Source organism: Miniopterus schreibersii (genome assembly GCF_964146895.1).
Source record: "Miniopterus schreibersii genome assembly, chromosome: 2".
Classification (NCBI taxonomy): Eukaryota; Metazoa; Chordata; class Mammalia; order Chiroptera; family Miniopteridae; genus Miniopterus; species Miniopterus schreibersii.
The window spans coordinates 96,271,418-96,295,740 of NC_138102.1; the positions used below are offsets into that span (position 1 = coordinate 96,271,418).

The window sequence follows — 24,323 nt, forward strand, 5'->3', positions numbered from 1 at the left end:
GTGAGAATGAAGGCAGATCTAGAAACCACAGGTCTCTCTGTCCAGGTTGGGGTGAGGGTGGAACAGAAGAGCTATAGAGCATCCCTGAGCTCTGCTGGGAAGACTTACAGTGATAGTGAAGTGTCTCTCCTATGGGGGTCAGGTTTCAAGGGGAGGAAATATGGAAGGAGGTATTGCACCTGCTTTTGCTATCATTACTCAGGGACAGCTGCTTCTTTGGCCTCCCAGACACGAGAGGGCCACTAGCACACTAGACATGCACCTGTTCCCATAGTAGTTGCTTACAAGGGCAGAGAAGTTGTGGGTCTCACTCCACCAGTGCAGGATACATCTTGTTGAGCACATGGCCACTTGTGATTCCTACACCCCAATAGAGATATCACCCCCTTCCTCACTCCCTCTGGGAAGAGTGGATCAATGTTTCTGCGTATTAGGGGGACTGGTTTAAGGATTCTTGACATTATTGCATGAATTTCTTGAAAGAAAACCTTTGCTTCTTGGGGGTCTGTTTCCACTTCAGGTATTGAGTCAGGAAAGGTGAGAATGTCCCCTCAGAGCCACCCCTTCATCTTTGCACATCTTTGCACAATGTGTGCATGGAGCCAGCCAGGGCTGGGCTTAGATGACACCCCTTTGACTCACAATTTCAGAGCCAGTTAAACTTGATTAGATTTGGAGTGTTCCAAATTAATCTCAAGACATTTAGGGGCAGCTTTATTGTAAAAAGGAGCTGAATCTGGGAACTTTTACAGTAAAAACCGAAGATTTTTGTATATATTTTAAGTTAAAAAGGTCAAAAGACCTTGCAAACTTTATATTTTCATGACATGATCTTTCTGGGAGGGGTTTCATGTGTGGTTGGAAGCCCCTGTGAGGCTCAGCCTCGATGTGGTGAGCGGAGCGAGCTGAGATGAGCAGGAGTTGCCCTATTCAAGGACTCACATGGGTGCCTCTGGTTCATTACTTTCTGGATTCACAAAGCATGTTGAAATTTGGCAGAGAATTTTCTCTTTGACCCCAGCCAGGGCTGGTATGCTATCCAGCCTGGGTGGGAAAAATACAAGATGACTTGATTCCAAAGCTCTTAAGGCATCTTATATAGTAGATAGGGGCCTGTGTGCTTCTGCCCTGACTTTTTAGGTGCTGGTCAGCAATGGATCAAGGAGTGCTGTTCCCTATTGGCTGTGTAAACAGCAGCACAAACCTAATCCAACCATGGATTTCCAGGGGCCCCACCTCCACATTGGTGTCTGAGCTGGAGTGGGACAGGCAGGGGCCTGCCCCAAATGACAGCCTGCATTTCCACCCAGCCCTGGAGGTGTCCTGATATGGGTGTCAGAGAAGCAGAGGAAGCTGCTTTGCCACTTGCTAACTCTGTTGATGCAGAGGATACTTTGATTGACATTCCCATGTTGAACAGCCTTGCGTGCCTGGAATAAATCCCACTTGGTCTTGGTGTGTCATTCTTTTTAGACATTGCTGGATTCAGTTTGCTTATGTTGAGAATATTTTGCATCTAAGTTCAGAAGAGATACTGGTCTGTAGTTTTCTTTCTTGTTTTACTATCTTTGTTTTATTTTGATATGAAGGCAATACTACATAGATATTAAGGTGATAATGTATAAAATGAGTTGGGAAGTTTTCTGTCCTATTTTCAGGAAGAGATTGTAAAGTTTTTGTTAATTATTCTTTGTTTGTTAGAATTCTCCAGTGAAACCACCTAAACCTGGAGAGTTTTTTTTCAGGAGGTTTTTAATTACAAACTCCACCTCTTTAATGGTTCTAGAACCATTCAGGTTTTCTGTTTCATCTTGGTTGAGTTTTGGTTGTTTGTGGTTTTTGAGAAATTGGTCCATTTCTTCTGAGTTGTGGAATTTATGAGTATAAAGTTGTTGGTGGAACTCTCTTATTATCCTTTCAGTGGCTGCAGGGTCTGTAGTGATGGCCCTGGTTTCATTCCTGATGTGGTGTTGTGTCAGCTCTCTCTTTATCCTTGTCTCTTTCTAGAGTTTTATCAATTTTGTTGATTTTTTTTGAAGGTGCAATTTTTTGTTTCATTGACTTTCTCATTGGTTTTTCTGTTTTCAACTTCACTTACTAACTCTAGAGGGCATATTTTAATACTTGCAACCAAGCATGAAAGAGAAATTTTAAGAAAGATAGGGCAGGGAGGCTCCTGTGCTGGCCTGTCAACTGTGGGTCTCGAGAGGGGAGCCAAGCCGCAGGTTTCATTTCTAGGGAAAGGGAAAGTGCTAGGAATAAGAAGCACTTTGTCTTGACTGCATCCTAGACCTTGACACACTGTCTTCTCATCGCCGGTGAGTGAATCTGTCCCCACACAGCTTCTCAAGGGCAGGGACTGTCTGGGAGCAAGATGGGCTCCCAAAAATCTGAGGGAATTTGGGAGCTGGGTTCTATTGTTGTCTGACAGACCTCACTCCGTTTTTTCCTGTCCAGTTGGCTTCAGAATCAGGATGAAGCTGCCCTTGTAAGCTTGGAAATGGTAGATGGACAAGTCTGGCTGCAATTGAGCAACCCAAGATTGTGTTACTGGGTGACAGGATCCTGTTGGCCAGGAATGTGACTTTATGTGATATTCTTAAGCTAATTAGCACAATCCAGGAAGTTGTATTGTAGTGATAAACTCTCCCAGACAATAGCTGAGCTTGTACTACCCATAAATCCTTGCTCCATAGAGGGTGAGTAAGTGGAGGTGAGCACGCATGAGTCATGGGGCCACGAACAGGTTCTCAGCTTGTCTGATGTGCCTGTGACGATATGTGAAAAGTGCTGAGCTCAGATCTTACTCATCCTTCTGAGCAGTGTGATCCCTATGCTGGATCTCTGTTGCCCAGAGTCCTGAGCTGCACAAGCTCAGTTCATGGTTTCTTGTCAGTGAAGGGTGGTCTTTGGGACCCAGATGGGACCCTTTGAGATTCCAGAACTTTTTCTTTGAGCTTTACTTTCAGACATGGATGCCAAGTGTATGAGGAATTTTTTCAGGTAATAAAATAGATCCCAAAGATCATGTAGTAATATTAATAGATGAGGCTCTTGGTGGTAAATGCAGTTGGGGTTTCTGTTGAGTGTAATTCATGAGAGTGACCTAGGAATCAGGACTCAACACCAGAAACCACCTGGGATCCTTTATTCATCATTTCAGTTAACAGAGTACTTTACTTTCTTAGGATTTTCAGATATTTTCTAATCATTCAATCTTAAAACCATGCTATTTTTGCCTTTACAAATGAAGACACTAGCCCAGGAAGTTAGATTGTCTAATCCATATTCCACAGACAGGCAGGGATTCAAATCTGTGCCACCTCTGTGCTTCTGTGTCTGTATTTATAAGTGGAGGTGACAATGGATATGACCTGGGATATGATGAGGATTGGATGGGGTTTTATATATATATGTTTAGGCCTGAGAACTTGCCTCACATATAGTACAGTTTAGTAAATATAATGGATTATCATGATAACATTGGTGATGACAATGTTTTCTGAGTCCTTTAAAACAACTTTTGTGTGCAACAGCTGTCTCCCCTGAGGTAGCGCTGGGCTGAAATGCGCACATCCTAGCTACACCAGTGACGTCCAGGTGAGATCCGGGACTTGTGGATGGCAGTGTGGGCCTGGGAGCTTGTTGGAAGTGCAGCATCTCAGGTCCCATCCTGGACCTACAGAATCGGAGTCTGCATCTTAACAAGCTCCCTAGGAGGTTCATGTGCACATTAAAGTCAGAGAAGTCCTGGCTCACTGCCCAGGGAAACCTTGGCCTCAAAGTCTTCATGTATTATATTTCATCTGTTCTAAGATAAACATTTTTTTTTTTTAACATTTCAACATCTTGGTTTTATTGGCAGTGTTTTTCTTCCTTAATGGAACATTAAATACTAATTTAACTTTCAACTGATGCAGTCTTAATCTTAATTTCAATGAGATACCATATATTCTACCTTCTTATATTTGTCTTTTCTCCTTCCATGTTTTTCTGTCTCTCTATGGCTCTTGTTTGTGACTCTCTTTACCTCTGACTCAGGCTCATAATAGATAAACCTGTAGCTCTAACCAGCTTCTTTCTGCTTTGTGTAAAGGCTCTCACATGGTCACTTTTGAGCAATGGTTTTCAGTCCTAGTTTTACGACACTGAATACCTCTGGTTACCCCAAAAAGATGTGAACATTGATTAAAAAAATATTTAATTTACTTTTGAATAAAACAAACACACCAGAACAAATGAATGCAAGGCTATCACTGCCCAGAGGATGTGAGTTTCTGGTCCAAACCAGAGCTGACCTCCCCACATCCCAGACAGCATCTTCTTGTCATACTGGCTGCTACACAATAACAGCCACCCTCATATAGTCTTTTGTTTCAGGTTTCCTCTTACTAATCATGGGCCTGTGTGAACAGAAGCAGGTCCCTCAAGGGTATGAGGCAAAACGGGCAGTCTCCTTGTATTGAGAGCCCACCTCCTCCTGCTGCAGGGCTGGGAATCAGGTGCACTCGTGTCTTGTGTTGTTGGCCAGGGAACTAGCAACCTGCATATTAGGAATTGTTACCCTTAAGTTAGAATGTACAATAAGCTCCTTTATGGAGTGGGAGGGTGACACAAAGGATACTGGTTGATTGGGCGAACATATTTTAGGGGGAAAAGATGATCTAAAAATGTAAATTTACCACTATCATGACCTCTTACATTTCCCTCACACATGCTGAGGCCATGTGGAGGTACACTGTCTTTGGTTCTTCTCTCCTTTCATAAACTAGTATTAGCCTGGGTCCAGTTCTCCAATTCTCATTAATCCCCAGGATGTTTTCTTCTTACACATTTACGACAATATGCTGCCTCCATGGCCTGACCTTTTCTGACAGTCTAGGGAGGCCCTATCATTCCATTGATAGCATCTTTCCTTAAGTATCACCCTGAGCAGGTGCCCTGTGACCAAGTAAGTACACTACCTGGACTTCTACTCTCGAAAGAAAAACAATATAAAACCGAGCAGTGAGGATGGAAAAAAGAAACTGGAGCAGCTCGATCACTTATTTCACAGATATTGAGACCAAGGAGGCAGCAGTTTTCCTGTGGCTTCAGAGTCTCAACACAAGAAACCACATTGAAGGCAATCAGTTGCTTATAGGCAGCTGGAAGGTGGGGCTGTGATAGTTTTTCTTTGGAGAGAAATGCTGGAGACACTATGCACTGCTTCAGGCTATGGCTACCCTGGAACGTGTCCAGCAGGAAAAAGCCAAGGCTTGAGTAAAGTAAAGACAGTGACAACATCTGTGTACTTGGCAAGAAGAGTCATGTAGAATGATGGGCCAGAATATAAAGAGGAGTTAAAAGGAGCCAAGAGAGAAGCAAGCTCCTGCCCTCCACACCACACCCTCAGCTGTAGGAGTTTCTACATGTTACGGATTTTAAAGTTTAAACTTAAGAGTTTAGGGTTTTAATTTTCTTAAATAATGTACAAAGTGTCAGAGTGAATCGCCTGTGGTTGTAAGGGACTAGCTTGCGGCAGCCGGCAAGGCTTGCTCAGTGGGCAACACTGAGCTTTGAGAATCTCTGGGCACCTTCCCTGACCCTGCCCTGAGCCTCACATCCTAGAAATGAGCCACCTCCGTTTCCCTGTTGCATTCCTAGCTTGGGCCTCCCTTTAGGAATCAACCTGGACAGCTTTCCCTGCTTTACACAGGACTCTGCAGGAAGGCAATTGGTTCCTATCGCTTCTGGATTCACAGCAGGTCTTACCTCTGGTCCCAACTCGGGTCCTGCTGTGCCCTTGCCTGACCCGTGGTCTCCTTTTATTTTTGTCTCTCTTTTTCTTTTTTAATTTACCATTATCGTTGAAAGTATTACAGATGTCCCCCCTTTTTTTCCCCATTGATCCCCTCCACCCCGCATCCCCCCTTACCACAGGCCTTCACCACATTGTTGTCTGTGTCTATGCGTTATGCATATATGCATATAAGTTCTTTGATTAATCTTTCCCCACCCACTCCCTCACCCTGCCTTCCCACTGAGATTCATTGGTCTGTTCTATGCTTCTATGTCTCTGGATCCATTTTGTTCCTCGATCTGTTTTGTTTATTAGATTCCACATATGAGTGAGATCATATAAAACTGAATCAGGAAGAATCAGAAAACCTGAACAGGCTAATAACAACTGATGAAATTGAAACAGTAATAAAAAAAACTAACAGCAAACAAAAGTCCTGGTCCAGACGGCTTCACAGGGGAGCTTTCTAATCCTTTAAGTTGTAGGGTTAGATAGTTTACTAAAAATTTTTCTTGCTTTTTGAGGTAGGCCTGCAGTGCTATGAACTACCTGCTTTTGCTGTGTCCCATAGATTTTGGGTTGTTATGTGTTCATTTTCATTTGTTTCCAGGAAGTTTTGATTTCTTTCTTGATCTTATTGGTAACCCATTCATTGTTTAATAACATGCTATTTAGCCTCCATGTGTTTGAATGTTTTTAGTGTTTTTACTGTAGTTGATTTCTAATTTCATGCCCTTTTGATCTGAGATGTTCAATATGATTTCAATCTTCTTGAACTTGTAGAGACTGGTTTTGTTTCCTAATATGTGGTCTATCTTTGAGAATGACCCATGTGCACTTGAGAGGAGTGTATATTCTGCAGCTTTGGGGTGAAATGTTCTGTAAATATCAATTAAATCCATCTGATCTAGTGTGCCATTTAGAGCCACTGTTTCTGTATTGACTTTTTGTCTGAAAGATCTCTCCAGTGAAGTTCAGTGGGGTTTTGTCTCCTTTTATATTTTTGTTTCTTTTTTTGTTTGTCTTTCTTTTACTAGTTTTGTTTTTGTTGTTGTTGTTTCTTTCTGTGTAGTTCCTTCTTTTGTGTTCTGCTCAGGTTCAGGTACAGTGGACATGGAATCTTCCAACTCCCAATCTCCATTTGCCCTTTCCCACCTGGTCAAAAATTCACCCCAGCAAAAACTTTTTCTAAGACATTTTTTCTGCATTTCTGTATTGTTCTAGCTCCTGGAAATATACCCAGACATTGGTATGGATGAGGCTGAGTGAACTGTCTCTCAGCCCTTCAGTATATGGAGCATGCTTACTTTTGCACCTTGCTCAGACCCCTAGCTCCATTGTTCCTGTGTTCACCTGGCCTCTGTCTTTCTTGCCTCTCAGAGCCTGGGAGTTGGTTTGTCTATGGCAGCAAGTTCATCAGCCCAGGACATTAAGGAGTTCTCTTGGCTCTAACTCCTCTAGCTCTCTCATGTCGTGCAGTTTACGAAAGCCTGCCATGGACCCATCACAACTGTCATTTTCCTTACCTCCACCCACTTCTCTGTGCTACAGCTCAGTCAGGACTCCTCTGGGGACTTCAGACCCTTTAGAGCAGATGTGTCAACTTCTTCACCAGTACATCCTCCAAATAGAGTGAGACCTGCTCCCTCTTGGCTTTAAATTTGGAGAGCTTTCTGTCAGGGGCCTTTTGTTCAGAGAGAGGGTGATACTTTTCATCTATAGGGAGGCACTGAATAGATAACAAGGGTCTTGGCATTTTAAGAAGTCCCAGAGCTGTATCAGAACCCACACCTAGGATGCAGCTCTGACCACTGGATGAGGGTCAGTTAAGTAGAGGCCATTTATAGGCATTCATAGGCAATGTAGACTCAGCCATCTGGTTGGGACCCAATCTAGATGGTACTCAAGGTATGAGACCATGCATGGGATGTGTGGCTAAGGGAGGGCAGGACTCTTCCAAGAAAGCTGGTGGCTGAAGGAGGTGTGCACAGTGTGACTTCCCTCCAGAACAGTCAGTGGGGATGTGAGCACTGCAGAAATGAATTCTCTTCTCTCTGAAAACTTGGTTTGCTGGCTGGGAATCATCCATTAATTAGAACTCCTTCTAGTAGCTAGTGTCTTTTTAAGAAGTAGTCCACTTTTATAATTGTTTTTATTACTTTATGGGAGATAACTTTCTGAGTAGTCAAATTGGCAAGCAACAAAGCCCTATTGAAAGGAGAGATCGTGCTGATTTATTATTGTAGAGACACCTCCAGCCGCATTAACAGACAAGCATAATGGAAACATCAAACACATACTTAATTAAAAAAAACCCAAACACCTGCTTGGCCTGCCTGGGATTGCTTTAGTAGTGTTTAAAGTAAGAGCTTCTATGTTAGTATTGTAACTCTAAAACAAAACAAAACAAAACACTAAATGAAAATGCTGTTTTGCTGACACCAGGCTACTAACAACCACCAACAGATAATCCATCGGTGAATATAAATGATGGATTTCAGCTCCTCCAGTATGAGTTGGAAAGTTAATAGGCAGGAGATAATGGGCCCCTGAAATCGAGGATAGAAGGAAGGCAGAGGGGTTCTCAAGAGAAAAGGCAGAGAAGGGCGGCTGCAGGTAACAACTCATACTGGCCTTCTCTGCTTTCCAAAGCTTGTGACCTGGTACCCAGGAGACAAGAAGCCCCGCTGAAATTCTGAGGGAGGAGCAGACACAGAGGGGGATGTGCTGTGCTTCTGGTTTTGGAGTGGGGCTTAAACTCTTTGGTTCAAACCTCTTTGTAAAACACTTTGTTCTCAGAAGACCCCACAATGAAGGGATCCCTGCCCTTGCTGAATTGGCACACTTCTTCACATTTGCACAAAAGGATGGATTCCTTTTGCTGTGTTTGCTTTTAAGGTCAAGACCTTTCCCATTCTTTCAGACTCTTTAATACTATTTTTCTCCCTGAAAGCATTGTTATGTGCACAGCACAGAATGAAAAAACACACCAAGTATGACCACTGGGGCCTGAAGAGCTCTGGAACGTCCCTGGCATCAGGATGAAGTCTTTCCTCTTTTTCTCTTCCCTTTTTTGATTCGTTTCTATATAAGATCCTTATTTGAAAGAATATTGAAAGAGAAAAATACCACTTGTGTTTCCCCTGCCCTGTTAAATGGCTTTTATTTTTCTGTGTCCCTGTCCAGTTTCTATTAAGAGTACTTTTCTGGGGTTTTCATTTTTAATGGCTTCATGATACTTCATTAAGTTGATTTAAAAAAAAAAAATCTAATCTTGTCTTAAGGTAGCCTCAAGTTTTCTGCCATGATAATACCTCAGTGAGCCCCTTTGCATGCACAGTCTCTTCTGGAACAATTTCTAGTGGCAGGTCTCCCCGTCATGTTTCTATGACTTGATAGGTGTACCCAAAATGCCGCCAGAGGGTTCCACCCACACCTCTGGCCATCAGTGGAATGGTGGAATGGTGTCCCACAGCCTGACAACACATCCACCTCCTACTTCCATCTCCTCTCCCTGAGTGGCCTCCCCTGGGGCTCTGGACAGTGAGTATTTCATGGCTCTGACTCAGTGTCCTGTTGCATCAGTTAAGTGTGGTGTTCAATCAGCTCTTCTACGACTTAGCAAAGTTTGCCTGAGTCATTCTGCAGGAACGTTTGTGCCCCGTGTCTAAGAAAACTTGTCAGCGTTGGCACAAGGCCGACCAGCTCTCCAACCCGACCACAGCCTTTGAGCAACAATGGGCAGCACTTAGCAGTCTTTTATTTTCTGCTTATTAAAGTCTTATATTTGCCTCATCTTTCCCTGAAGGTAGTGTGGGTGGGTTGGTCAGATCGGGTCTTGTTGCTCTTGCTTGGGGCCAGTTTAAGTCTATATAAATTGAGGGAGCAGACTCACAATTCTAGTTAGTTTCTCAGGAGAAGAACCATGAATCATCATGATAGTTCTTCATTTAACTTCAAGATCTATAACTCTATTATCTCTGTGCTATTCACAAGGACTCCAGGGCTGGATGTTTCCAAAAAAAGAGAGTCCAACTCACTCATACTTGAGTTATTTCTACACCAGTGTTTATTCTTCTCTAGCCCATCTTTGCAACATCTTTGGAGATGGGGAGCTCATTCAAGTTTAAGTTTGTTCTGTCCTTGCTCTAACTAGAGATTGAGTTGGGCTTCCTTCCTGATGCCCTTTCTCCTTGGCCTCTGACCTCAGTGACACTGAACAAGTCCACTACCTGCTTCATGCCTGTGAGTTGCATTTCATTATCTAACATTTACTTAAGATACAGCTTTTCCTGGCTTCTGTTTCCCAGTTAAGACAATGGATTGACTCCTAAACAGCTCTGGTTGGGGAGGTGTGGAAGGACTTGTACATGACCTAGTCCATGTTCCTGGGTAGCAAGTCTGTGTGATGGCAGTGGCAAAGTTATAGCAGTATTTACAGAGAAAAACTTTAAAATTTAGGACCAAGTGTGGTGAAAAGTAGAGCGAAACAAAATAGGAGATCCAAAATTGGGGATTAATAAAAAAAAGAACTGGACAAGGAAAGATGGCAGGAAGAAACATGAGAACAGTAAATGAAAATGAGAGCATGCAAGAAAATCATGTGAATTGAATAAGAAAATTTAATTTATGAATGGGATGATTAGAGAGAAGGAAAAATAATTCTATGTACTTGTAATCAATAGAGGAAATACAAGAGATTCATTCATCAAATATCTCATCCTTAAATTGTGCAAGACTTCCCTGCTTTCTCCGTGTTTATCCAAAAGATCAAGAACCACTGCACCCATCAACTTTTTGCCAGTTGTTAATCAGTAGATGTGTCTTCTCTCCTCCTCCCACCACTCCACAAACAAGTGCTAGACCCAGGATACCGCGTCTATTCTATCCCCTGACGATTGGCTTGGCAAGACTAGAGTGCCCAGATACCCAGTCAAACACAGGCTAGATGTTGCTGTAAAGGTGTTTTGTAGATATGATTAGCATCTATAATCTGTTTAATTAAAGACGATTATTCACAATAATCTAGGCAAGGTTTACCCCATCAGTTGAAAGGCCTTAAGAGCAGAACTGAGGTTTCCACCATTCAGCACCTGCCCCATATTTCAGACTTGCCAGTGCCTGCAACTGCAAAAGCCAATACCTTGGAAAAGTCTTTTTCCACATATGTAACCTGCTGGTTCTGTCTCTCTGGTAGTACCCTGACTGATACCCCTCTCCCCCGCCCCAGACCATTAATTATACTTAAAATTTGTATCACAGTAATTTAATACTTTATTTACCATCTTGTATTTGCTTCTTACTAATGGATGGTAGTCTTGTGACATCTCCCCCTATCCTTCTTCCAATTCATGCCAGGTGCACAGTGTGTGCCATGGCCATGAGTTGGTTGATTGTGGTAAGTCTTAGATTTTAACTAAAGGAAGTAGAAGCTAGAAGTTTTTCAATAAAGGGGATTCCTTACCACTTGGGCTAGGCTCTCCTCGCCTAGTGATTTTTGTTTTTAAATATCTTTATTGATTTCAGAGAGAGAGAGAGAGAGAAACATCAATGATGAGAGAGTCATTGATCGGCTGCCTCCTGCACGCCCCCTACCAGGGATCGAGCCTGCAACCCGAGCATGTGCCCTGACTGGGAATCTAACTGCGATCTCCTGGATCCTAGGTCAATGCTCAACCGCTGAGCCACACCCAGCTGGGCTCGTCTGCTGATTTTTTAAGATGTGATACAGCCAGGCTTTGAAATAATAGTGATCTTAGCGTTCGTCATTCTGTATAACTTTTAGGAATCTTTTAACAACACGGGGCTTCCTTTGTACCGGTCACTTGAGAATTTTACCACGAAATGGAGGAACTACTGATAGCTATACAGACAAATGTTGGTTGAACCACAAACACCATGAAGTGGAGTTGGATTTCAACCTTTAAACAGTGTGCAGTGTACTGTTTCCAAGGAATTGTTTATCACATCCATGGGCTCAACTCAAGCACTTGTTTCTGCCTTTTATACCATTGTAATTAGTTAATCCTGACAATATTAACACTTAGGCCACAGATGCCACTAAGGCTCTGGGTGGCATGGGAGTGGAAAAGTAATTTTCCTCTCACCTTTCTAAGTTCTTCTGGCCAACCTAGTAATCATATTAACATGGGACAGATTAACAGGAGAAAAATGAACAAATTTATTATGGATATACATTACATGGGTTCCATAAGAATACAGGACCTGAGGACATACTGGGCAGTTAGGCTTATATGCCATTCTGGACCAAGGAGAGGGAGGTGGGATCTGGGACTTCAAAAGGGGAAGCAGGCAATTCACAGGTAGATGAGAAAAAGCAAACTTGTGGTCAAGACATTTTTGCTTTCCACCCGGAAACCATGGGACACAGAAGGGAGGGAAGTCCAACAAACAGACTTTTGCTTGGATCCTCCCTGCCTGCCACTTACTTCACATATGCTGAGGCGAATATGCTAAAGTTCCCTTCCTGAAGCAGGTTTTCCTATCTGAATCCCTTTTGGCAGGTGAAGGGGAAGGATCCAAGTTTCTTTCTGAGTCTTCTGTTTCTTAAAAATAACCAGCTTGAAATCATCACTATCCCAAAAGGCATATTTTGGGGTGGCAAACTCTGGTCTCCCTCAGCCCCACCTTTGAAACTGAATAAGAAGGCTCACGTTCCAGATGCTAAGTTGGAAGATTGCTTCTTATTTCACTGATCCAATCACTGAGTCCTGACAATAGGTCAGTTCAGTTAAACCATTCTGTCTCATCTCAAGACACGGTAATACAGGTGGCTCCCAAAGTTAGACCTATATTGTGTAAGCAAGCAATCAGACATTTAATAAAAAGCATTTCTATGGAAACAGAAGAAAAATAAATTCAATGATTAGAGCAAATTATAAACCAGTTTCTGAGCCTGGAAGGCTGCCAATTGAGAAAATTTCTAGATGTCAGGCTCCAAGCGTCTTTTGCCAGAGTGAGGGCAGGCTGTGACAGTCTGATTCTCTTTTTTTGTGTGTTAACCCTCAACTGAGGATATTTTTTCCATTGATTTTTTTGGGGGGAGGAGAGAAACATCAATGTGAGAGAAATACATCTATTGCTTTCCCCCTGCGCATGCCCCAACTGGGCCAGGGATTGAACCTGCAACCCAGGTATGTGCCCTTGATGGAGAATCAAACCTGTGACCCTTCAGTGTGCAGTCCAGTGCTGTAACCACTGAGCAACACCAGCCAGGGCTGAAAGATTCTCCTGTTTGCAGTGTGAATGTGATTGAGTATTCAGACAGACTTTTCTGGTGGCTTACAGTGTAAAGGCACAAAGATTGTCTAAACATGAGCTGTTAGGATGATTTCTCTGAAGTTTATATTATGTTATCTAGTTGCAGTTTGCAGGACTTCAGGAAAAAGGCAGTTTTAGTTCTCAGTGACAATAAGTGAAAAGATAAGAAAATTGGAAACATTAGTTTGGAGAGTTGCAGCTCAATATTTGAGGAAACTAGAAGAATTCAGGGTCCAGTTCATTTTACAGTTGGAAAACGAAGCCTCAAAGACAATTAACTGAACTAGAATCTAATGTCTACAAATGTGAATTATAGTTTCTACCAAAACAGTTTTTCTCTCTAAAATTGCCTTCATTTTTACCAAAGATAGCCAAATTAAGACTAATTTATTTCCAAACAAGTCTTGTTTCAATATCTTTGGCCTGTTATTTGTATAAATACAACAAGAATAGCAATGGATCATATAGGTTCTTTTACATTTGCTTTGCTGGGATTTTTTTTAAGGAATCTCCTGATTGAACTTCTAACAGCCTCTTGAGACTAAGAGGCCAAACCAAATACTTGCCATCAAACTGCCTGCAGTACCTTTACACTTGGGTTAATTCTTCTCTTTTTGAGATTCCCAAAATATCTTAGGTTCCGGAACCTGCCAGGAAGTGACCTCCCTTACTCACCTGTTAAGATTGTTGGGAACCCAATAAGCAAGGTATCAGGCTGATTTTTCTAAATAGGCTTCCATAAATTAATCTGAATCCTAATTCCTTAAAGTTGTCTGGTCATGTCTGAGTCTATGCATGTCTCTCACAAACATGACTTTCCAGTCAAAGCCTTGGTAATATAACCAATTTCCAATTGTGTCTTGTTACAAGGAGAACAAATTCTTATTGAATTTATGCAAATAACTATATTTCTATGAAAATAAGAATACTCACTGCGAGTTTCTGAATTCTGGAGAGATTGGGAAGGGAGAAAAAGATAAATGTTTCAATTCTGCTTACAAAAGTATAATTTACCAAATTACTCTAAGTCATAGGCAGTTTAAGAGGAACAATTTTCCCTATATCAGAAAAACAAAATATTTTAAAAATCAGCAATATTTCAAATTAAAGTCATAAAAATTATAATCATCCTTATCAGTTCATTCAGTCCCACATAATTAATTCTTGTTTATTTTGATCTTTTGTTAGCAGTTTTATGGAGCCATCAGTTCTGCAGACTTTTACCCGGTTCAGTGGTAAAACTTTATCAGAAACCTGTATTTCAGAGTGTCCTAGTTCTCTCCATGAAGCTCTCTGAAGATGAAACATATTTGTAAAAGCAGTTGAGTAAGACAATGACTTTGCAAATGACAAATACCCAAATGCCCATGGTTCAGGGTCAGATGAGAGTTCATTATAATGCAATTGATAAGTAAATTTGCTTATTTCTGTGATATAACATTTAAGAAAATAATTAGAATTATAAGTGATAACATTATATCAGGACATACCAAAATTTTAGAAATTTCATACAATTTTTGGAATAGTTGTATTAATAGCATTTACTGATACAATCTACCACAGGAGTTTATCTTCACTTATTTGACAATGCTTTCCATACAATTCAACATACCAAATAAGCCTCATTAGTTTAATATTTCTCTTTTATAAGGGGAGGAGTGAGAGATCCTTTGAAATATTCCAAGGGCTTTTTTTGGAAAATCTCAAAGCTATTTTCAGGTTAAGTAAAAAATTATTTAAAACCTGAATTTTGGGAAGTTTGTCAAACATCAAAAGGTTTGAATATTTGACTAAAAAGAGCACAGATCATTATGAAACACTATTTATTCATTTAACCGAAGTGACAATAAAATATTTCAAAGACAAATACAGAAGGTTACATAGTTAGCAAAACTTTAGTTCTTAACTAGTGAGATTTAGTTTTCTTAAGTAACCAAGACCTAATTAAAACAACAAAAACACAGGATCTTAGCTTCCAGGACAGAAGACTTATCACAATATATTATCAAGAGCAGACCAATAGCCCAAGAAAACTTTGTCCTTTTTTTTTTTAAAGGGTCAAAACTATTTTTAACTTTGTACTAGTTTACTTTTGATATTTAAATTCATGTACTTAATTGAATTCATTCCAATCTTATTCAACTTGACCACACATAAATTTTTGTTCCCAAAATTCCTTTTCATAAACCTACAGTTTTCCTTGTCTAATTTATTTTGTCTCTTTTTTCTTTTACCTATTCAGAAATAACCGATATATTTTAAATATATCTTTATTGATTTCAGAGAGAGGAAAGGAGAGGGGGAGGGAGAGAGAGAGAGAGAAACATCAATGATGAGTCATTGATCGGCTGTCTCCTGCACGCCCCCGACTGGGGATCGAGCCCACAACCCGGGCATGTGCCCTGACCGGGAATCGAACCCCGATCGCCTGGATCCTAGGTCGACGCTCAACTGCTGATCCACGCCCAGCTGGGCCCAATATATTTTAGAACAAACCATTTCCTTATTAAAGTCCCTCAAAAAATTTATCTTCATATCTTATACCTTCTATTACCAAAAACATATATTATTTCCTTGCATTCAAAGTTGTTTTTCTTATTATCTCTCATAGTTTCAATTACATATATTGGAATTTTTAACCCTTAAAACCTTAATTTCTAATGAAAACCAAAAAGCAAGCAATTATGAGTAGTCGTATCAACATTCTATAGATCAACAAGTTCGAGAATACATTTTGTAACCTCTAGAAACATAGGTTTTTTATTGGAAAATGTACTTCATAATTTTTAGAAATATATGAGCTTTTTTTTTTTAAACCCGGGTAAAATAAAAATATTTAATACGAGTAATTTTAAAGCCACGTCTGTTTTAATTAAACCAACAAACTTAAATTAGCTTTAATGTCAAATATTCTCTCAGATCATGTGACCCTGAAAAGAATTTGGGTTAGTTTCTATTATATGTTTGAGAATTTTTACATAAGTGCTTAATTCCTTTAAGAAGATTAAACAGAGCTCTTTAGTAATACCCTCCAGAGGTAGAAAACCATTATGTCACCCATAAAACATACAAACACAGAGATCTCATTGTTGTAGTGAAGATACTTAAGATTTTTCATTTACCCGATTTCCAAGAATCATTCGCATTTTAAGGAATGGCTCTTAGGTCCTAGAGAAGATGGAGGTAGAAAATCTATATTATAAAGGCATGGAGAAAATATCAAAGTTACAAGATTTTTCAGAAAAATCTGTTTCTATCAGCCCCTGAAAGAAGCTTCTGGCTTCTACTCCTCACTGTGTGGCTTAGGCAGTTTTATTGGTTCCCATTTAGCATGGCCAACTCCTATTGCTTGAAGGGCAGATTCACATGCCTTCTGTTTTACAGAAACTAGGTATGGGAAATGTTCCCCAATTAGATAAAATTTCCATCCTCATAATACAATAGGTTAAAAGAGACAATCACTTGATAAAAGAGAGGAAATGCCCAAATGTAATTACATACATACATATGGGAGCCCACATACGTGAGAGATTCAGAGACAGACAGGGAAAATGAGGCATATATGGCATTGAGCTAAGAAGGAGGGTAATACGCTTTGGGGCTTCAGAGGGGAGGAAACTCATTTTCAGGATAAGAGCAGGTGTTCAGTAATTAGAAGTTTGCCCTGCCATATGGATAGGTCATTAAAAGTTATTTCTGGTGATAACTCTTTATTATGGGCAAGGTCCTCAGTTTAAATTCTTTAAGGGAGAGGTAAAAGTTCCTCTTGGGCCCACAGGCTCAAATTGAAGGCTCTACCTTCAGCTCAAATTGGCTGAAATGCCAATTTGGCACCCTCTTGGGGAGCCCTGTTCTGGACCCCTTCACTATCTGCAGCCTCCATTAGGTCTTAATGAACAGGTTTTAGATTTATAGCACTAGGAAGGGAACATGTTCCCAGCCAGACATAAAATATCCATTCCCATAAAACATTCAGGTAAAGTTGATGTAACTAATTTAAATAATACCTGCTAAACATTCCAACTTCTATAATCTTATTAACCACTACAGTTTGCCATTTTTCTAATCTAATTGTAGCCTAGGTCAGGCTTCACCAATGTGTTTTGGTACCACAGTGTGCAGGGGGTGCTGTGTGAAGGAGTAACTTGATTAACCAGCCTAACTGCTGCCCAACTGATTGCTGGTCAGGTTTCTCTTTGTAATCTCTTTGTAAAATTAAACATTTTAAATTGAAAAATTTTCTAAACTGGGATAAATAGAGGAGACTTGTTTGGGGCCCTTTAATGTTGGGCGACCAGAAGCGGGTTCCCTTTGCTAGTGCTGTATGAAAACCTCTTTTAACTCTATCAATGTCAGTTTTATTTATCTCATTTCTTAATAATAATCTAAAGATTTCCGCCTTGCTGGGATGGGTCCTGTGACTCTTCCCTTTCTGTTTCCTCTTTCTTTTGCTCCTATCAATATTTGCTTTATTTACTTTATTTCTTGATCATTAAAAAAAAAAAATTCTTCCAACTTGTTGGAAAGAATTCCTTGACTCTCCCTTCAGCTCTTCCCATTCCCTTGTTAACTAACCTACTGTTTTTATTAGCATCTGTAAGATCCAAAGGGAAAGCTGAAACAGCAGATTCAATAAGGCTTCCTAAACTGGTTTTTATTTATATTTCTTTGTATCCACTTTTTAAATTGTGTCTTTCTTTAGCTGTTATGATGAGAGCTCTAATAATTTTCCAATTTAGAAATTTTTTCAATTCAGAGGTTTCATTGTCTGGCCATTGACCATAGGATCTATAGAAACTCAAACCAGTGCCTTTTATGGCTTAACCAAGGAAGCAAGAGGCTTCCATAGAGAGTGCAAAGGATGCAACCATCACAAGATCCAAAAGTTCACCCCCAGGATAGTCAAGGACAGTAAAATCCCTTTGTTGCTTCAGGTGATCAAACAACAAAGGTTGAGATGATAAAGGCCCTTTAGGACTGGGACACGTGACCAATTCTGAGAGCTGGCACGATTGGACAAACAGGCAAAAAGATGTCAGTCAACTGGGTACAGCTGCCCAGTTGCATCTACTGGACACAGCTGCCTGGAACCCTCAGCCTACCTGACTGGCTGCCAAATACATGCTGGTATGTGAACCTTCTGGATGGTAGAGACAAAAAGGAGATCAAAACCAAGCTCTCAAAACAGAATAAGACAAATGACATAGACAAACAGTGACCATTCTGGGAGAAAAAGGATCAACATAGTTGTGTTTGCCCAGAAAACTAGTTTCACCAATATTTTCCCTTTGCTAGTCTAAATTTTGAAGAGAAAAAAGGACTCTTACCACTTTGAACTTCTACCAAACTCTGCAGAAAGAGACCAGGGAGGCTACAGGGTAAGAATACTAGTGGTGTCCCAGCTAGTGAGTGCACCTGGCTAGCTTGCCAAAACTGGGGGAGTGGAAAAATAATTTTCCTTTAACCTTTCTAAATTCTTCTGGCTGACCTAGTAATCAAATTAACATGAGACAGATTAACAAAAACAAAACAAACAAACAAATTTATTATGGATGTACATTACGTGGGTTCCACGGGAATACGGGACCTGAGGACAACATACTGGACAGTTAGGCTTATATGCCATTCTGGACCAAGGAGAGGGAGGCGGGATCTGGGACTTCAAAGGGGGAAGCAGGCAATTCACAGGTAGATGAGAAAAAGCAAACTTGTGGTCAAGACATTTTTGCTTTCCACCCGGAAACCATGGGACACAGAAGGGAGGGAAGTCCAACAAACAGACTTTTGCTTGGATCCTCCCTGCCTGCCACTTACTTTACATATGCTGAGGCGAATATGCTAAAGTTCCCTTCCTGAAGCAGGTTTTCCTATCTGAATCCCTTTTGGCAGGTGAAGGGGAAGGATCCAAGTTTCTTTCTGAGTCTTCTGTTTCTTAAAAATAACCAGCTTGAAATCATCACTATCCCAAAAGGCATATTTTGGGGTGGCAAACTCTGGTCTCCCTCAGAAGAATGAAGCTCAACAACAAAATTAAGCAACTTGAGCTTCAAAACATCCTAACTACCCTGCCAGAGTGGCTCAGCTGGTTGAGCATAGTCTGTGCACCAAAAGGTTGCCGGTTCACTTGCCAGTGAGAGCATACACCTGGGTTGTGGGTTTGCTCCCCAGTCCAAGAGCGCACAGAAGGCAACCAAGTAATGTTTCTCTCTTACACTGTGTGTGTGTGTGTTCTCTCTTTTCCATCTTCTCTCTAAGAATGTCTTCGGGTGAGGATTAAAAACAAACAAACAAAAATCGTTACTATGAGCATTTCATTCACTGCTGAGTGCAGCGGGGATAAACTTCCTCAGTGAGGTGAAATCTTAATGAGTGAGCATCTCAGCTGAACCACTTCTAATTGTTTCTTTTCTCTGGATTTAATTGCTGGGTAAAAACTCAAGCTTAGAGAAGTCTACTTCAATAATGCAAATGCGGCAGAAAGAAGGAGTTAAGAAAAGAAGATATTAAAATGTTATCCCATTTCTAACTTGTTCAGCTAATAAATTGTAACTGATAAAAGTAGAGCCCTTCCGTAGACGAGCCAGGAGGGAGTGGAGAACATTTGGGAATCTGGAGAAGGTGTGGCTCCTCCCTGTGTGATGATGTAGCATGGAGAGTCCCTCTGAGGCTTTCTGTGGTGTCACTGTTAGTTCACATGATACTTACAAATCAAAAAGAAACCACCACCCTTGGGTGGCTCCCTTTCTGGGTATTTTGAAATCCTTTTGAAGTCAGCCCTAAAAGTACTAAACACCGTTATAAAAGAGCCAAGGCAAATAGCACTGCAAGTGTGAGACAGCTTCTCTGTCCACATCCTCACAGTTTGAAAGCCATCATGAGAACTTCAGGGTTGGAATGTTGACCTGGTAGCCAGGGATGAGGGAGAGTCTGCAGGGCCCCTGCCTTTCACAGCATTCTGGAGCCCTTGGGGTGCCAGGTGCCACCCCAGATGCCTGTGGGCAGCCTGGAGAGGGAACCAGAAGCCACCCTTCCTGCCCCCAGAGCTTGGAGGAGGGTGAGGAGGGTGCCCTGTGGTTCAACATGGGTTTCTTAATGATTCTGGGCATCACTTTGAGCTTCTGTATATTATTTCCTCCCTTTGTTGCCCCTCCCTCCTTACAGCTGTGCTATCTGAAGTGAAGGGGGTGAAGCTTGTCAGCATTCAAGTAAACAGAATAATTTGCTGTTAGGAGTCCAGATGAACTCACAGTAGGATGATTTAGAACTAATAGGAAACCCTGTGAGGTCTCACAATAGCCAACCATATTGGAAAAAGTTTGCAAGCATGAGGCCACCAAGTGCTGATGGGGATGTGGAGTGATGAGACCTCACATACACTGCTGGAGGCGGGGCACACGAGTGCAGCCACTTCGGGAAGCAGCTCAGCATTTTCTCACATATCAGAGATGTGTATGCTTGGGGAGAGCAGTTTTGCCTCAGATATGCACCCTGGGAGCAGGGAGCAAAAATGTTCTCTGCAGCAGTGTTTACAGTACTCGATAACTAGAAACGACCCAGAGGTTCATGCACAGCAGGATGGGTGAGTCAGCTCTGGTTTTCATGCATCAGCGAGAATGGGCAGACTACAGCTATGCATATAGGCAGAGCTTAAAAGCATAAGTTTGCGTGAAAGAAGCAGGTCACTGTGGACGAAAAGGGGCCACATGCTAACCTTACAAACACAGGGAAGGCCTGCATGGAGGCCTTGCAAACTCAGAGACCTAAAGTAACTACATAGGATGGTCTGAAATGAAAACTTCTTAACTAAAAGCAGCTTATGGCAGATAGTCATATCCTAGGCTAGAATCTTCCCTGACAAAAGTCAACCTTTACCTTAACTAAGCCTGTCTATTGTCTTTTGCATCTAAGATAACATACCTTTGCAGTGTCAAGCTAACTCCCCTTTTTCAGACCCCTCGGGCATAACCAATGGGAGACCATAAATCCCCTCATTGTTATTAACTATCCTGTACCCACCAACGTAAAAGATGTATATGTCTGTCATTTTACTTTTCATCCAATCCCAGAGGTTCCCCTCTTTTCTTTCTCCTGTCTCCCTAGTCCAGGGGTGGGGAAGCTTTTTTCTGCTGAGTGCCGTTTGAATATTTATAACATCATTCTAGGGCCATACAGAATTATCAATTTAAAAATTAGCCTGCTATATTTGGTCATTTAATTAACTCACCTCTAATGTGATGGCTGGAACTGAGGTTGCCTTGGCAGGGCTAGACCAAGTGATTTTCCAGGCCATATATGGCCCGAGGGCCAGACATTGACCACCCCTGCCCTAATCTATCACCAGTGGATTTCATGGAACCCACTTGTGTCTTCTCTTTTGATTACAATGTATAAAATAAGGTGTAAAACTGCTATTCTCTGAAGCATTATCCCAATCAATTAAGATTTGCTTCTCAGCAATTGTCAACAGTTTGGCTCAAATAAACTCACAAAAATATAGATTTGAACGTTTCTTATGTTGACATCACAAAAGAATTTACAGTATGATTCCACTTTGAAGAAGATGCAAAAAGCACACTTTGTGGTTTAGTAATCTAAATTTGTCATCTTTAGATGGCAAATCTTAAATGGTTATTACAAAAGTCAGATGTTTGTCTCTGGAAAGGATACGATCAGGAAGATAGTCACGGTGTTGGTTGGAGGGGTTGCTTTGTAATCATTCTCTGAACAATATATTCATGGTTTTTGCATGTCTTTGTTTATCTCTCTTACACACAAAGTTAGGTGGAGAATGGTTTCCTCTAATGAAGTTTCTCCTCATACCTGTACTGCACTGGCCCCTTGTGGGTGGTTCTGTCTTCTTGGTTCTTCAGCTCCAGTCCCACCCACTGCCCCACACCAGGGAGGTCCAGACATCCACATAGACCTGAAGTCACTGGTGTTTCTCCCTCAGCAGCTGGGCTGCAGGTCATGGAGGCTGAGGATACAAACCCCCTTTCTACCTCTTGGGTGACTTTGAAGTTTGGGACTTGAGAAGTCATCTGGTTCGGAGGAGGAGGAACAGCAGTTACTGAGCATGGAAGGCCTAGCCCAGATCCCCTAGGGCCATCTGGAGGGTGGAGGGCTCCTTCCTGTTGGCCACAGGGCCATGGTGAACCTGTGATGACCCTCGCCCCCTCAGACACTTCCGATAAGACAGCTGGCAGCCCTTCAAGGAGAGGTAAAGGCTTTTCTCTGTAACCCAGAGTAACAGGCCATGTAGGGTAGGCCACATGTCTGAGCTTGTTCTTGGGAGTTGGATGGGTACTTTGTGGGGGTGTGACCTGGGAGTAAGGGCAGAACTGAGATTTCCACAGCTGAGCACTTCATTCTCCTCTCCTGGGACCTTGCTACACTGAGGACCACCTCCTTAGGGCTGGTGAGGGCCACCAGTGTTGCCGGTGGAAGAGGTATCAGCACTGCAGCACAGTGAGTAGCCACTTACAGAGGCAGTTTGGCATGGCTGCCAGGCAGGAGCCGTGTCTGTGCCCACAGTGCTTTATTTGTGAAAGAAGCCACCCAGGATAGGAGCTGGAGATTTCACAGTCATTCTACTGGTCTGATCAGTGAAGACTTAGGGGAACACATGACAGCCTCCCCCATGTCTGTCTTCCTGACAGTTGAAATGGCCAAGGTGAAAATATCTTTAGATATTTTCTGAGCTGTCAGTGAAGGGCCCAATGATGCAAATATTTCTAACAGACCAGGTCATACTGATGGTCAGTTTGACATACAACCTAAAAGCCCAACAGTGTGCCTCTTGCTTTGCAATTCACATTTGCAGAAGATTATAGGGCCCCACCTTTGCAAACAAACACCCTGTTAGGCTGCATTTCATCAAAGAATATCATTCTTTATAAACTCACTAGAAGCTAAACAAGGCCAGGCTTGCATGCAGGAACAGCCTGGAGAGCAACTTCACAGTTCTTTTGATGGCTCCAGTCTTACGGCCCCAGTTCTTAACAAATGTGTAGACAATTCTTCTTGCCCTTTTCCTTTAGTACCCGGTTTATTTCTTCCCTTTCCCTTCATCCTCTCCTCCTTTGCCAGGGCTGCAGGTGAGCCATGGGTTGTGGGTGGAGAAGGGAAGATAGTAGAATGGGCACAGTAAGGGAAAAGGTTGATTACAGCTATGGAAAAAGCAAGTTGGTATTTGGCATTTCTCAAAATAGTCTCTTTTCAGATTCCATAGTATAGTTTCATCATGCAAAATTCGATAAAAACACTATTACAGTGCTTGGAGAGTTTTTGGGGATCCTGCCCCATTTAGGATAAAAGTAATGGTAAGAAAAGTTCTTTCCGGAGGACTCACCCATGTGTCACCCCCTTTCTTCTGTTTAGGAAGGAATAGTGTCTCCAAGCGACCTGGACCTCGTCATGTCTCACGGCCTGGGCCTGCGATATGCGTTCATTGGACCCCTGGAAACCATGCATCTCAATGCAGAAGGTAGGGGCTCAGATGGGAATTTTGTGCAGTGTAGTGTTTTCATGGGTTTCATAGACAATTAAAGGTTGTCTTTTCTTACAACTGAATAGAAACAGTATCATGTACAGGAGGGATGGCCAGCCCTGGTTGTTCACAGGTAGGGGCAGGACAGATGGCTGTGTCCCAGGATGTAAGTCTATGGACCTCAGGGCTCTGTGTGGAACAGCACTTCAGTGAGGACTAGAAGGAGAGGTGGGCAATGTTATGGAGACTTTGTCACATGTCATCCAGCCTGATAGAAGATAAAGTGGTATTTTCTTGAGAAAGATAAGGGCATTATTTAGAGGCAAGAAAAAAAAAAAAGTAGGGAAATAACCACATGAACCTCTGCTTGACTTACCTTCTGCCTAAATGCAGGCAGCTTGTGAGTATGATTTGCTGATCTATAGAAGGTAGGGTGCCACGACAGAGGGGCTTCTACAGGAGAAGGGGCTGGTGCCCTTGGAAAGTGGTCAGGCTGGGCCATCAGTTACCCTGGAAGCCACCTCAAAGGGCTTGGGGGAAGTAAGTATGAGCTCCTGATCTGATGATTTTAAAAGCAAGGTCACTTGAGATGGGTGAGAAACTTCCAAGAATGAAACTGTCCACCAGATTTTAAGCCATTTAAAAAGAAGACATTATTTGAAAAACAAATAATAAAACCTACACCCAATTAAAACAATGAATAAAAAAAGCCATGTATAAAAATCTGGGGAAATGTCACCTAAATAATTTGGTGACTGTCTTTTGGTGTTGAAA

The 24,323-nt window shown here is 41.8% G+C and overlaps 1 protein-coding gene across 1 annotated transcript in view; it reads left to right on the forward strand.

The window, feature by feature from the left end:
- The window catches only part of CRYL1 (crystallin lambda 1), a 171,657-nt gene that overhangs the window by 138,155 nt on the left and 9,179 nt on the right, over nt 1-24,323 (forward strand). Inside the window, exon 6 of the mRNA XM_081129903.1 lies at nt 23,441-23,546. Coding sequence (XP_080986029.1) covers nt 23,441-23,546 — 106 coding nt within the window. The remainder of the gene's footprint in view (nt 1-23,440; nt 23,547-24,323) is intronic.